The sequence below is a fragment of the Pipra filicauda genome, unplaced genomic scaffold (genome assembly GCF_003945595.2).
Source record: "Pipra filicauda isolate LSUMZ 115617 unplaced genomic scaffold, ASM394559v2 scaffold84_size4826128_pilon, whole genome shotgun sequence".
In the NCBI taxonomy this organism is placed as follows: domain Eukaryota; kingdom Metazoa; phylum Chordata; class Aves; order Passeriformes; family Pipridae; genus Pipra; species Pipra filicauda.
Window position 1 is genome coordinate 2,086,242 of NW_024105031.1, and position 13,843 is coordinate 2,100,084.

General features: G+C 40.2%; 1 protein-coding gene across 7 annotated transcripts in view; it reads left to right on the forward strand.

Moving 5' to 3' along the window:
* SATB1 (SATB homeobox 1) overlaps positions 1–13,843 on the forward strand; it is a 92,714-nt gene that overhangs the window by 63,189 nt on the left and 15,682 nt on the right. For all 7 annotated transcript variants that reach the window (XM_027717328.2, XM_039390618.1, XM_027717326.2 and 4 more), the window contains one exon: positions 2,537–2,692. In XM_027717328.2, the coding sequence (XP_027573129.1) occupies positions 2,537–2,692 (156 nt within the window). The remainder of the gene's footprint in view (positions 1–2,536; positions 2,693–13,843) is intronic.

The window sequence follows — 13,843 nt, forward strand, 5'->3', positions numbered from 1 at the left end:
CCAGCGTGGTGTGTGATGTTTTTTGATGATCTGGGTGTTCAGAGCTCAGTTAAGTGGTCTATGAAGTACTACTGCAATGTGAAGCTGCCTTTTGAAGCTGAGTAGCAATCAAAAAGGTAGTGTGCTTATAGAAGAGAGACATTTGTTCAGGATCACAAGAGTAAAGTGTTTCCTTCCCAAAAGACTTGTGTATGCGGGCTGAATACCTTCATCTTCTTATCTTCCCATTGGGTCATTCAAAGACTAGTTACAAGTTAAAATTATTTTTTTGGGGAAAGGGTGAAATCTGTTTGTCAAAATTTAAACTTGAGGTCCAAGAAGGCATGTTGACAAAGCCATCACTTTTTCATTCTCTAGTTTAGCTTAGCCTGATTTTTACATGCACGCAGAGAAGTCTGTTTCTAGTTGCGTGTTTAACATCCCCATTGGTTGTCAGTTATCTTTTGGCAAGTCACTCTCATCTAAAGGTTATAAATTTGCCACTGATTTTGTATTTTTAAATGATTTCACTGTATGATGCTCAGGAGATGCACCTGCTCTTGCAGCTCCATAATGATTTGCCCAGTGTGAGCTGTGCCTTTTCCTGCTCTGCAGTGGGAAGGAGAGTTTTGTGCTGCTGCTCCTCATGATGCCCACTGCCTCAAATGTTTCTAAACAGCTGTTGGCCCAGGCTTGGCCATCCTCTGCTGCAGTGTCGCTGGTAAAATGTCACACTGCAGAAAAGGGCATGGCTGCAAAGTACCAGTTGTTTTCAGATGAAAGCAAATCATATGATTAAAGTGTATGCCACGTTATGGGGTTTTCTTCATTTCCCTTTTTATTTAGGACCCCTGTTTTCAGATCCCAGAAAGTGCTAATGCCTGCCAGAATGGAGGCAAGGGGAAATGCTTGTGAACACCTTGTTCTTGCTGGAGTATTGCCCCTTGCAGTTAATGGGCTTATGTTAGCGCAGCTCCTGAACAGCCTGATAGACAAATCAGGCTCGACAAAAGTGGCGTGCACTCCCAGTTTCTGGACTAGATTATTTTATCTTAAAAGCACTATGGAGGATAGCTAACACAAATTGAGCACGGCACTTCTAGGAAAAAATGGGCTCCTGATTTGCCTAAGTATGTCTCTCACTCAAACCCTTTGACTCTCGTATCGTGAGACCTGTGACATATGAAAGCTCATAGAGAGTGAGATTAGAAAATGAATTATCATGTTGTCATGATTTCCCTTTGAACCTCAAGGGACTTCAGAGCACAGGAAGATGCTGACTTGCACTGGATCAAACTGATAGTGAAAGTGTGGGTTTAGACATGTACTTAAGAGTAGGCTGAATCATCTTCTGGAAATGCCAGGCTCTGTCCATTAGATTTAGAGTTAGGCTAAATGACTGTCTTAAACTAGATGTGTAACTTTTGAATAACTAAATTAATTCAGCTCTCAACGACCTCAATATGAATCAGTAGGTTTGAATTGAAATGTAAAGGTTTGATTTTGCATTGTCACCTTCTAGGTTCTTGGCAGAAATCCAGTTTTTCCTTTTGTTTGGTCCACTTTAGGATTAGTGGTTTATTAGGTTCACTAATCCTGGGCAAGCATTAGAAGAGTAACTGCTAAAGACAGACGTTATCCTTAACTACTGAGAATATTGTAGGATAAGCTGAGTACCTGCTGATTTTTTGTACCTCTCAACTGATATTGCAGAAACTGCACTCTAACCTTGGTGGGATGATGCTTGGTGTTGAAACAGCACTTCCATCATTTCCAGAGGAGGAAGGAAAGGATAGTCTCCTGCACGTCATGTCACTACTAATGTATTTTTTTGTTGTTTTCCTTAATGCTGCAGATGCAGCATAGAGGTGGTACCGTAATCATTCTGTCTTGTTTACGTGTGTTTGGTGTTTATTTAACCTGGACTGCAAGAAGAATAAATATTTGATGTATGTAAGTGAAATACAACTAGGATCAATAGTTTTAACAAAGTTTTATCTTGGTTTCATGAAAGAGTGGTTAAAGTACTGCATTATTCTAAATTATCTCTTTCTTAAAAACAGCTTAAGAACTAAACTGATAAGATATATTTTTAAAAGTTCAGTCTAAAGCCACAACTTTTCAACATTATCATGCATTTGAGTGTACTGGACATAAGATGAATCAAGATATATCTCTCAGGTTTCTATTTCATTAGAGATTCTTTTATGTTACATTCACAATTTTTATTTTATTTGTGTGGGGCAAAGAAATCACATAAAGTTTAAAAAGTCTCTACAAGACTGTTTGACAAGTTTCCACCTAATTTGTTTTATGGCGTTGAAATTCGCAGTGGTCACTTAGTGATAATTCATATTTCAGATGCACTCACCCGTTACAATGTGCTGAATTTTATTGTTTCCCAGTCGCTTGAACATACAATTTTAAGTCTCTGAAAAGCTGAAAGAATATCAGAGAAAGATTGAATAAAAGGAATAACATGCAAGGAGGAACTACTTGGGGAGGGAAAGAGAGGAAAATAACTTTTTCACAATGAAAAATGTCTCATATTTTCTAGGTCAAAACTGCTACTATTGCTACAGAGAGGAATGGAAAACCAGAAAACAATTCCATGAACATTAATGCTTCCATTTATGATGAGATTCAGCAGGAAATGAAGAGAGCTAAGGTGTCTCAAGCACTGTTTGCAAAGGTTGCGGCAACCAAAAGCCAGGTAAAGCTCCCAGGACGTAAAGAACTCTGTGTCCTGTGCAATTATTGCCCCTGCCCCAGTTTTGATCTATTTCTGTGTGAGTTAAAGTGAGTGGCCGGGTCAGCATATCAGCCCAATACCACAACTTGGAGCTCCTTGCTGAGTCCGGAGGTAACATCTGGTTCCCCTGGACCAGCAGGGTTGCGAAGCGGCCTCCCGAGATGTCTCACTCCCTTTTCCCCACCAGCCAGACACCTTCCCTGTGCACACATGGGTCTTGGTGCGGCTCAGATGGCATCAGGTTGATGAGTTCTTAGCTGGTGTGTACGTGGCAAAAGCTGTGGGCAAGGTCTGTGTATTGCTGCCAAATGCATCTCAAGGCTTTGGTATTTTGCAATTACATGTGCTGCAATGAGTTCCTGGGGTTCTGGTTTTTTGTGAAAATATTTAGTCAGACCCACTGGTGAGGCTGTGCATGGAAGGTGGACAGCACTGTCCATGTCAACACCCCCCCCCCCAAAAAAAAACCCCAACAAATTACAGTTATACAAGTTATATCTGAGAAAATATGTATAGTCTTTCTGGAATATGATGTCTACTTGGTTATTGCGTGTGTGCATACATATATATTGCATATTCAGTTTTAAGCCTTTCTTGTGTGGTTTCCTATCCTGTTTTCTTCAGATTAAGAGTTTCTGTCAAGTTTAGTGGCAAGAGGGAAATCAGCAAGCACTGTTTGAGCGTGATTATCATAAGTGACATGTCTTCTGAGAAAGATCACTGAAGTATGCAAAAGCATTGATTTAAGTGAGAATGTACTCAAGAAGTAAAGGAAAATCATACAGAAAAATGGGAAAGACTAGAACCATGTTTAGACCAAAACTCAAAGGAATGGCAAAGGCACCAATGTTGAATTTTCACATTAGATTAAATGTTAAGTCCACTTAATCCACTACTCCTTTACTTTTCTAAAATTGCTTCATAGAAAATTTCAGCATCTTCCGGGAAAAGCTGATGATGCTCAGTTAGACCATTGTTTCTTAGGCCGTCAGCATTTTAATGCTGGTTTTCTTTTTAACAAGCCTTTAATGTTTGACTTCTACATCATTCACATTTTGGAGTTCACTTCATTGTACAGAAAGGATGTTGTCTCTTAAGTTATATGGTGTAAGGAGCATTTAAAGGGATATTTTGGAAATGTTATATCAAAATGATTAAACTCAAGCTGCGGACTGTAAAAATTATAGCTTTATAGGCCACATGCCTGCTTACCCTTCAATCACTGTCAAAGTGATAATTTCAACAATAATATGTTTCTTTTATTGTGGGATTCTAAACACCAAGTGCTGTTTAAACATTAAACTGAATTGTTTATGTTAGTGCTGTATTCAGTGTGTCATACATCAGGCCACTATAATCTCCCATGGAATGTAAAAATTCTGTCATGAATCATGGCTTGTATATCGGAAATTACTGTAATTTTGATTGGAAATTACAGAGCTCTTGAAATGTTTCTAATTATGATAGAATGTTGCAGCAACTTCCAACCTGTGTGCTCCTCAGATGTCTTTATTTACATGTCAAGACTTGGGGTTAGAGAACTGTCCGTTTTCTGCACCTTCCCCTTTCCACTGCAGTTCTCTGCAAAGTTAAGGTATGAAGCCAGTCTATCAGCCCGCATAATTTTGTTCTGATCTGGTTTGTGTGATAGTATATTTATTTAAGTGCAAAGCCTTAAAATTTCGAGGTGGGACAGCTCTTCCAATGCTGACCTTAAAAGGGACACGTAATCAAAGTGAAGCCCAAAAGCTTCCAGAGGATGTAGTATAGGCTTATTTGAGCACTGGTATAACATTTAGATTCTTGTACAAACTTTGCTACCAAGTATAGAAAACAACACCAAACATGTAGTTCTTTTCCCTTTTACTATAGTGATTATACTCATATTGCCAGAGGTTATTTTTCTCCCCAGTTTCAGCAAAGCAGTATTAATTTATGTGTCAAACAAACTTTCAGGTCTGTAGTTAGACAAAGTGTCATTTATAGTAGAAAGCTGCTTCGCAGAAGTAACCTCATAGGTAAACTGGATGTATTTGAGTCTTCTCTAACTAGCTGACTACTAGTCACCCAATTAATAAGTTTTAAATATGTAGCAACACCACATATATTAAAGGAGATACCTGTATTGTAAAAAATTCTGCATTGGAGCTTGTCAGTGGTACAGATAAATATTTCCTGGGACAAAAAAGTCTCCCTTGCACAAAAAAAAGAGGCTTGTCCAAACATATTCTCTAAGAGAACATCTCTTGAGAAAGATCTATTGCTGATATTGTTTTAATTTGAGGATATTAGGTCCATGCTCAGAACTGGAGATCCTGGGATAATCGCTTCAAGTTATAGTGAAGAGTCTGAAGGACACATATTAGAAAGAGATGCATTGGTTAACAGTTTTGTTTTCTAAAATGGCTAAAATTGAACATTGCTGGTTTTATCTTATTTTGGAGATAAAAACTTGATTAACTTCTGAGTGTATTCTGGAGTTACGGCATAAAACAGTATGTGAATTAAACCAGCGCTGTGAGTGGACAAAGGTAGTTGTTTGCTGGAGGGCTTTTTTTTTTTTTTTTTTTTTTAAGGAACTGATTTGGGTCAACATTAGATTGCATGTCTAAGCAGCCAGCATCTGCAAGGTGGCTGGGCTTGCCTGAGCCAGGAGACTGCAGATAATGTTCTGCTGACTAGAGCACTTAGTACAGGATTGCTATTAAATGATGTGCTACAGGAGTTTCTATTTGAGTAGAGCCAAGGTAAAAAAAGAGCATCTTCCCTTGTGCTGTGTTAGTGCCTTTGGCAAGAGTGGAGCTGGAAATCCTGGGATAATCTCTTCCAGTTATAGTGAAAAGTCAGGAGGACACACACTAGAAAATAATGCTTTGATTAACAGTTTTGTTTTTAAATCCTTCTGAGTGATGGAGAATCGGGTGTGGACCTGATGCTCAACAAGCCAGCTGGCTGCCAGGGCCCGGTGTGACAGAGGTCATGGCACAGGACAAGGACAGGGTGACAGGATCAGGCAGAGGTTTGCACTTTGCTGGCAGCTTGTTGGCTTTCCCAAAGATAAGGACTGTCTGGCATATGGGTTTGAATGGGTTTGGGGACTTAGCTCTAGGACATTCCTTCAAATGTTGAATTCTTTTTCCATGTAGAAATGAATGTATTCTGTATATTTTTTTATGTTTCTGTGTTTTTAAGGATGGATACATTATGTACCGGGTAAATTCAAATTCTGTTAAATTAAAAATATATATTTTTAAATTTAATATGGTTATACTGAGGAGCTAAGGAAGATACTATAATTTGAATTCCTGGAATACATCACATCTTTGGGGAGTTTTAGAACTATAATTGACAAAGCACCTAATATCAGTGTTTCAGATCTTACGTTTTTTATTGTAAGTTGTCTGTCTAATAGGCCTGCATATTTTTTTTAGATTATGTTGAAAAGAAAGCTTTGGAAAAATGTATGCAAAAGGAAAAGAGAAAGGTTTACCAAGTGTTTTGTCTCTACTCCCAGGTTGTTGTTTTTCAGTATAGAATGGCAATGCTAACAGTTTTATTTGCTAAAATCTAATCAGCACACCTGAATAAGTCTAAATCAAAAGAATCCACACATATATAAAATTGTATGGCATACGTTACTTTTATGATACGATATGTTTCATCATATTGGATTTTTATTAAATTTATGACCTGACAGTCTGAGTCAAGTAATTATGGAAGAATGTTCTTAATTTTGTTATTTAAAAAAAAAAAAAAAAAAAGGTTGATTTGTGTAATGATCATTAAGGCATCATGGTTCAGTAACTGTGCAGTGGTTACGATGTTCTCATGTGGGAGCCAGGGATGAGTTTTTTTCTTGATGGTGACAGATGCTGAAATCTAATTTTATTCCATAAAAGCAGGCAAACAAACAAACAAAAACCCCAACCTAAGAGCCCTGAGAGATAAGGCAAGTAGAGACTTGTAGTGTTTCTGTATGTTTGCTTTGTTTTGAGAAGTTATATTTATATTATGGCTTATCCTGAAAAGCTGTGGCCTGCCCATGCTAGGCCCGAGCAAGGAAGAAAGCAAAACTTTGCTGAAAATCTGCTTAGAGATGCTTCTTAAATTTAGGAAACTACATTTTGCAAAAACTGAATTAAAGTAATATCAAGCTCCATACTTCTGAGAGTCTCATGCACTACAGTGTAAGGCCGTTAGCCTGCACTATTTACCTTAACAAGTTTACTTTATAGTAGAATAAACAGGTGAAATCAATACTCTTCTGCAGTGTCAATTTTGCTTATGGCTCTTCATGACCATGTAGATGCCGAATGCCCTCCCTTCTCACCAAATAAAAATGCCTGTATGTAGAAGGTGAGACACTTGGCTCTCGCAGACTCATGCTTTGATTTTAATTTTAGAATAAATCTAATAGATTTATTCTAACTACCCATACCTCAGAAACCTCATCTAATTACATAGAATTTTGACCTGTTACTTCTGAGCTGTTGCATTGTGTGGCCCAATCTCCTGCCCTTCCATCCCTGCCTTTCACTTTGGTGAGACAGTTAGCCCCTTGGAAACCAGTTTTGCATGCGAAGTATGTAGATAAAATCACTGATTTCGGACCATGCTAGAGTCCACCCTAAGCCATCGGGCAAGCATTTTGTGCAGTGGTATTTTATTAGAAGTGTTTGACTTTTTCCCTTTGTATGCACCCAGAGCATCCCCCTCCAAGAGATTGCATGGGAAGATCCAGTGGGTAGGCACTCGGCAGAGCATCTAGCGCTCATGAGTAGATGGGAAGGAGTTAAATGGGAAGGGAATGCTAAACATTGGCACTAAAATTGCTTTTGGCATGTAAATACCATGCTTTTCCTGACATAAATATTTTCGGAATAGGCCATTAGAGTTCAGGTATATAAAACCCTGCTTTTACTGGAAATTTTAATGTTGTAGTAAACCTAGAGATTTATAGTGAAAAATTGATGTCTGTTATCTCATTTTTATCTTTTTAACCAGCAGTTTTATAAATGCTATATCTTTGATCTGGGCTTTTCCATCTAGAGACTAAGCTATATACCCTAATAGGAAAGTCATTTTTAAACAGCTTCCCACACTGAACAAGCACGGTATTGTGGATCTGGCACGGAGATGTAACATGCCATTACCGCAGATATAGAACAATCTATTCAACTATTTTCCAGTGAGAGCAAGAGAAACCTTTTTATCACCAAGAGTAACCCTCTGGTAATAATGTGGCTTTAGGAGGGGATCCTGAAATTTGTTTCCAAAGCCGTTCCTCAGGGCACTGCACCTCAGGCTACCCAGTGGGGTCCAGCCTGGGGGGCAGGAGGGGCTCAGTCCTTCACCTGTCACCAAGCGTCTCTGTCAAGTCCTCTCCTGCCTTTGTCTCCCTCAGAGCAGCTGAGTCACTTCCTGGGTTTAAATCTTGGCTTCAAAACCTTCTCCCCCCCCCCTTCCTCAGTGTACAATGGATTCTCTGTGGAGTGGGGAGGGATGCTGCACAGGGAGACGCGAGGTGGAAACACAATGTACTCTGAGGTCTGCCGTTTCACAGGACAACCTGGAAATAAACTTTTGCCCTGGTACAAAGGCAAAATAGAAGTTAGAAAATATTAGCTGCAGAAGTACACCACACAACAGCATCTATTTTTTTTATTATTTTTTAATTTTATTTTCCTCCCTCCTCGTTGCCTGGGGGTGATTGCTCTGGCAGTTGAAGAGGTGCCATGAGCAGCAGGAGTTGGGATGGGATCGGGTGTCAGCAGGGTTGGGAGAGGAAGAGTGTGAACTGAGAGAGCGAGATGGGCTTTTGCATGCAATCAAGAATTGCCCCATAAAGCAGCGTGTCATTCAGTGAAACTGTGAAACTTGGCAGATAGAGCTGATTTGTTTCTTTCACAAAATATCAAGTTACAGTCGTAGTGTGTTCTGTCTTGCCCAGGTTGGAGGGAAAAAGATTTTCAGGTTTCCATTGGGGGGAAAAAAATGAATGCTCCAGGTCCTTCCTCTGCCCCATGTCCTAGTCTCTTTTACAACATCTCTTCTCAGAAATAAAGGTTAAAACCTCAGGAAATTTACTTGGGTTTTGGGGTGGATTTTTTGTTGTTTTTTTTTTTTAATTAATTCTCAGAAAGTGGGTATAAAAATTAAGTTTAGTTGACTCTCTTATCACTTGATCTGGGTAGACCTGAAAAAGGGCTGGCATTGATCCTGACCATATCCCACATTATTGGTAAGATTTTTGTTGAGTGGGTTAACTTCAGTGAGCCTTGGGTTCCCGCCAGTAAGGAGTACACAGCAACTCCTTGAATCAACAAACATGCACTGAAGAGAAGCCACCTTAAAATCTCCAAGGTGGTTCATATCAGCATGCCCATGTAAATCAGCATAGAAGAGGGGGGGAAAAGGCATTAAAACCTGAAATAATTCAAGCCAAAGAAAAAGGTACAGAATGGAAAATACTTAACTGGTAAGAGGATTATATTGACCTCTTCAAAACAACTCCTTGGGGCCAGGCAGCCCTTTCAACACATAAGGCAAAGGCTGGATTTGTTGACACATCAGTGAGAAAGTGTGCTTCCTGAGCCTGCTTTACACATGGGGTCAAATCGGCCACGGCTAGAGGTTCCCAGCCAGGCAGGTGGCAGAATGAGCTGTTCAAACACTACCGTTTAAAGGACTGGTAGCAACTTCAGGAAAGGGAGTGTGTTTGAGCCCTAAGGAGAGCTCCCCTGGAGGGATGCAATGCACACCTGCCCTGTGCAAGTGGGGAGTTAATGCTTAACGCTCCTGTGGCCACAGACTGCGGCGCATCCCTGGGAGGCGCTGGGGCTGGGACCGCTCGGTGCCTGGCAGTATGCAGCCCACAGGTGTCCAGAAACAGCAAAGTGGGGGAGTGGGTCTTGGTTGAATGGGTTTTGTCTGGTGGAAAGAGCATAAATGTGTGAGAGAACCAAGGAGAACTGCAAGTTTAAGTCATTAAATGTACAAATGAAAAAAAAAAAAAAGCCAAGAAGAGAAAGCTTTTTACAAAATATAAAATTACGTTAAAGCAGCAAGACGGCACAACATAAGGAATGTTTGGTACATGTTATTGAAACTGAAAAATCAGAGTATGGAATGAATTATAATTTAGCATAATCCATAATTTTGCAGCTTTCATTTTGAATTATTTATCTTATATGATTTGATTAAAGATAAAACTGGCTGACAAGATCTCTAACATCTCTGCATGTCTTAATGACAAATGAAAAAACTCCACATTATAACTTCACCATTTTAAAATTTTTATTTGTATTGTTTCTATGTAGCTCCCTTTTATTTTTAAAGCATACTTCAGCAACACAATTGTGTACACACGATTCCATAACCCATCAGGCTTCAGTGTTGCCTCAGTACCTCTGATTCAGTAAATCAGATCATAGGCAGCATGCTGTCATATAATAAGGTGTCTGATCCTTATTACCAGTTTGTTGATGCACAGACTCCTTCAAATTGACCATTGCAACACATGGTTTCCCCTGAAACTAGCTGTGATAATTAGCGTGGCTCTAATGAGACAGAATGTCACTGATCTTGTGCTGAACTGTCGAGTATCGACGCTACGGATGGGAACTGTCAAAGCTTGCCATCTGTGACAGAGCTTGGCATATTCCATTTGCAAGGTAGAGCATGCTCAATAGACTGTTTTTAAACAAATGGTCCATTTCTTGATTAGGGCTCTGTGTTCTGTTACTGTGGAAGACTTTATATCGTAGTTAAACTTTTTGCTTTTTTTTCCCCCTTTTTATCTGCTGAGGTAAGCTCATTAGGAAATGAAAATGTTATTGATTCCGTTGGATTTTTGGGGAGACCTGGGGAGGAGATGATCACATATTTCTTCTTCTTCCTTCCCCTAGTTATGTTAATGTAGTTCTTCTAAGGCTAGCAGTCCTACAAGCCTTTTATCTGATTTTTTAAAGCATTGAGGGATAGGCATAGCATAGTTTTGAAGTATAGAGGAACAAAAATTAAGAAGTCTCAGGTGACGTGCAGCAGGAGCACGTGCACCTGGGATGAAAGATTGAATCAGTCAGGAGAGTCGGGCACCCAGGCTCCCGGGACTGGCCCTGCAAAATGCCATGCAAAAAGTCCAGCGCTGCTTATCATTCCAAAATATGCTTTGTTGCTTTTTATTTCCTCCTTCTCTGGCAGACCACACAGGGCTTGTTCTGAAGAACATTTTCACTAATCTGATCAGGCAGCCAAATACGCCGGGAAAACTGCTTTAATGATCCCACTAATTACCTCAAGTCAATATGAACTGTATTATTAGACTGAGGGAAAATATTCCATTAGGTCTCCCCCTTGGGAGTTTCTCCGCTTTGTGATGTCACCGAAGCCTTCGCCCTCTCGCTTGTAATTAATTTTATTTACACACGCAGGCACGCACAAGGTCACACCTGCACAACCGGAGCTGGCCAGGGAGCTAGTGGCACTCAGGCTTAATCAGATCTGTCATAATTACCATTCTGCATGTTTCTGACACACGCTGTGAAATATTTCAATTTAACTGCCGCTACCAGCACAACCAGATGTAGTGTGAGTGTGGCTGCATTGGAAATATTATTCCTCAGGATAAACTCTCTCCTCCTCCTTTTTCCTCCCACCCCCTCTCCCTTTTACAGCTAATGTGGCACAGAAGCTGATGTATCCTGTAAATCTTGAATGCAGCGCTAGATTGATAACAGCAGATTAGACAGTTTAACCACAAACAGCTTGTTCATTTTTCACAAATGAAAACCACATGTGGTGTAACTAAAATTTCAGGCTCTTTTTTTTTTTTTTTCCCTCCTCTTTGGTTGTTGTTTCCTTTTGTGTGTGCGCGCGTGTGTGTGTGTGTTAAGGTCTGCCTTTTACTGTAAAGGGGTGAAATAAAAGAGTAAACATATAGAGGGTAGATACACTGCTGTCTTCAGAGATTGTTTCTCCCTGACCTTTATTAAAAACCTTCATTACTTTGGCAAAGAAATCAGATACCGCATGGGGGTTTGTCACTCACTCTGAGACTTCCTAATCTCTGGATTTTATGCCCATTTATTAATGAAGTCATCCTACTGTGCTTGTTTTCAAAATAACATGCCAGCAAACACCTTGCTTTAAGAAGAGCTTCTAATGAAAAAGGTAGTCTTCACTGCTACCTAGATTTAGCAGAAATAAAATTTTATGCCAAAGTTTTTCACCATGGATTTTGTCTTTTTGCTAACTCTTCCCTCTACCTCTTGCTTTGGGGAAAAGATTCTTTTTAAAAAAGTGTTCAGAATTTTGGCAAATGGAAAATTGATTATTTTTTTATTAAAACATTCCGGTATTTCTTATGAAAACAGATTATGAAAAATGAAACTACATGTTGTCTGTAAATTGTTTTGCTTTTTTTCATCATCTTTCCCTAATTAAACAGCCTTCCATATTTGGTGTTTTTTTTAAACCACGTACTCTTTAGTAGACCACTGTTGGCTACTTTTTCTACACAAAGAAAAAATTAATGCAATTTTGATAGAAAGTTTTAATTATAAGATTCTAAAACAATTCTTACAGCAAGGAAAAAAAAATATCGGTGTGCAGAAAGCAACTGAGCAGATTCCCCAAAAGCTGTTGCAGGTATTGTCAGGTGTAGTGCATCAGATAGAAATTCATCAAATCTGTAATAAGACTTCCAGGAGAGGTTTAAAAAAAAAAAAGTAGCTTTAGTAAGAGATTGTTTTATCCATTGCCAGTGATTTGTGATGCAGTGGCAATATCGAAAGCGCAGGAGACAGGAAGCTAAGATAGTGTTCAAAGTCGGTCAGAAGAAGGTGGGCAGGACAGATTTTGAAAGCCACTGAAGTCATGGTTTGTAGCAGAAAATCTGGCTGTGTAGATGGCCTCCCAGGCTGCTGCAGAGAGGATTAAAGACCCATACTTGTATACCACTTGGCCAGCAGTTACTGCATTACTAGCTCCCCAGAGCTCAGCTGGAGTAGGTCGGTGCGGGTGTACCTTCTGTGTCCCTCATCACATGGCAGTGCCATCTCCGTTAGCGACTCCCCCAGTGGCCAAGCAGACCCCAAACAAAGAGAAAATCTTGTCCTAGAGATACAGCCAAAGCCCTGGAGGTTCTGTGGCTGCAAATGTCTCAAAAATGAGCTGAACTAAGATGAAGAGGAGAGCAGGAAGGGCTCATGTTGGATGAGAAAATGAAATGAACTGTCAAGATTTTTGCAAGGCTCTCGAAATACAGCTCTCGTTTCTTTGCAAAGCCATTCAAAAAATGTCATGCAATTGGGAAGCACTGGATTGTCAAAAGAAAAAAGCATGGCATCCTCTCCTACCTCCGTTGAGTCTTTTATTTTTAGGGGTTTTTTCCTTAGGTAGAGTTGTTTCGGTTCCTACACTCCAGATGCATGAATCAGCTCTTCCCCAGGCAGCACCTGCTGTCTGCCTGACAAGAGGTGCTGTTTCTGGCAGGATGGATTTTCTTAATCTCTCTTCCTGCTTTCTATACCCTCACCTTCTGTTTTGTTTTCCTCTCACCACCTTCCCTTATTCCTCTCATTATGGATCTCCTTTTAGTCCTCCTTTGACTTTTTTCCACCCCTTCCTGTCCCTTATACACCCTCACCATCCACTCTCACTCCATCTGCCTCTTTCTCCTGCCCTACCACTGTCCCCTGGCTGCTGGAGTCCCATCCCAGGCACATCCCCCCACACACCATCCCTTTGTACAAATATCCCCTTGTGCATGGGGCACAGTGTGGGCACCCCATGCCTTTGGCCTTCACTGGGCTGGTCACCAGCACTACTGGCTTTGTGGATGAAGCATCATTCCTTTCCCTGTGTGGTGACGGATTTAGCCAGGCATAGAGCCATACTCTTGATTTCTCTGGTTGCTCATGCCTGCTGTAGGCAGATCACTTATTCAGGAGGCTTTTGAAGATTGAGTATATCAGTGTTTTAACTATTAAAAAAAAGGAGGAAAGTTTGAGTGAGCTGTATGAGAGTTAATGACAGACATAACGAAAACAAAGCTGTGGTGGCTGAGGCGAGGAGGAGGCTGAGGAGTTAGTGAGCAGCCTGTGGTTCCCG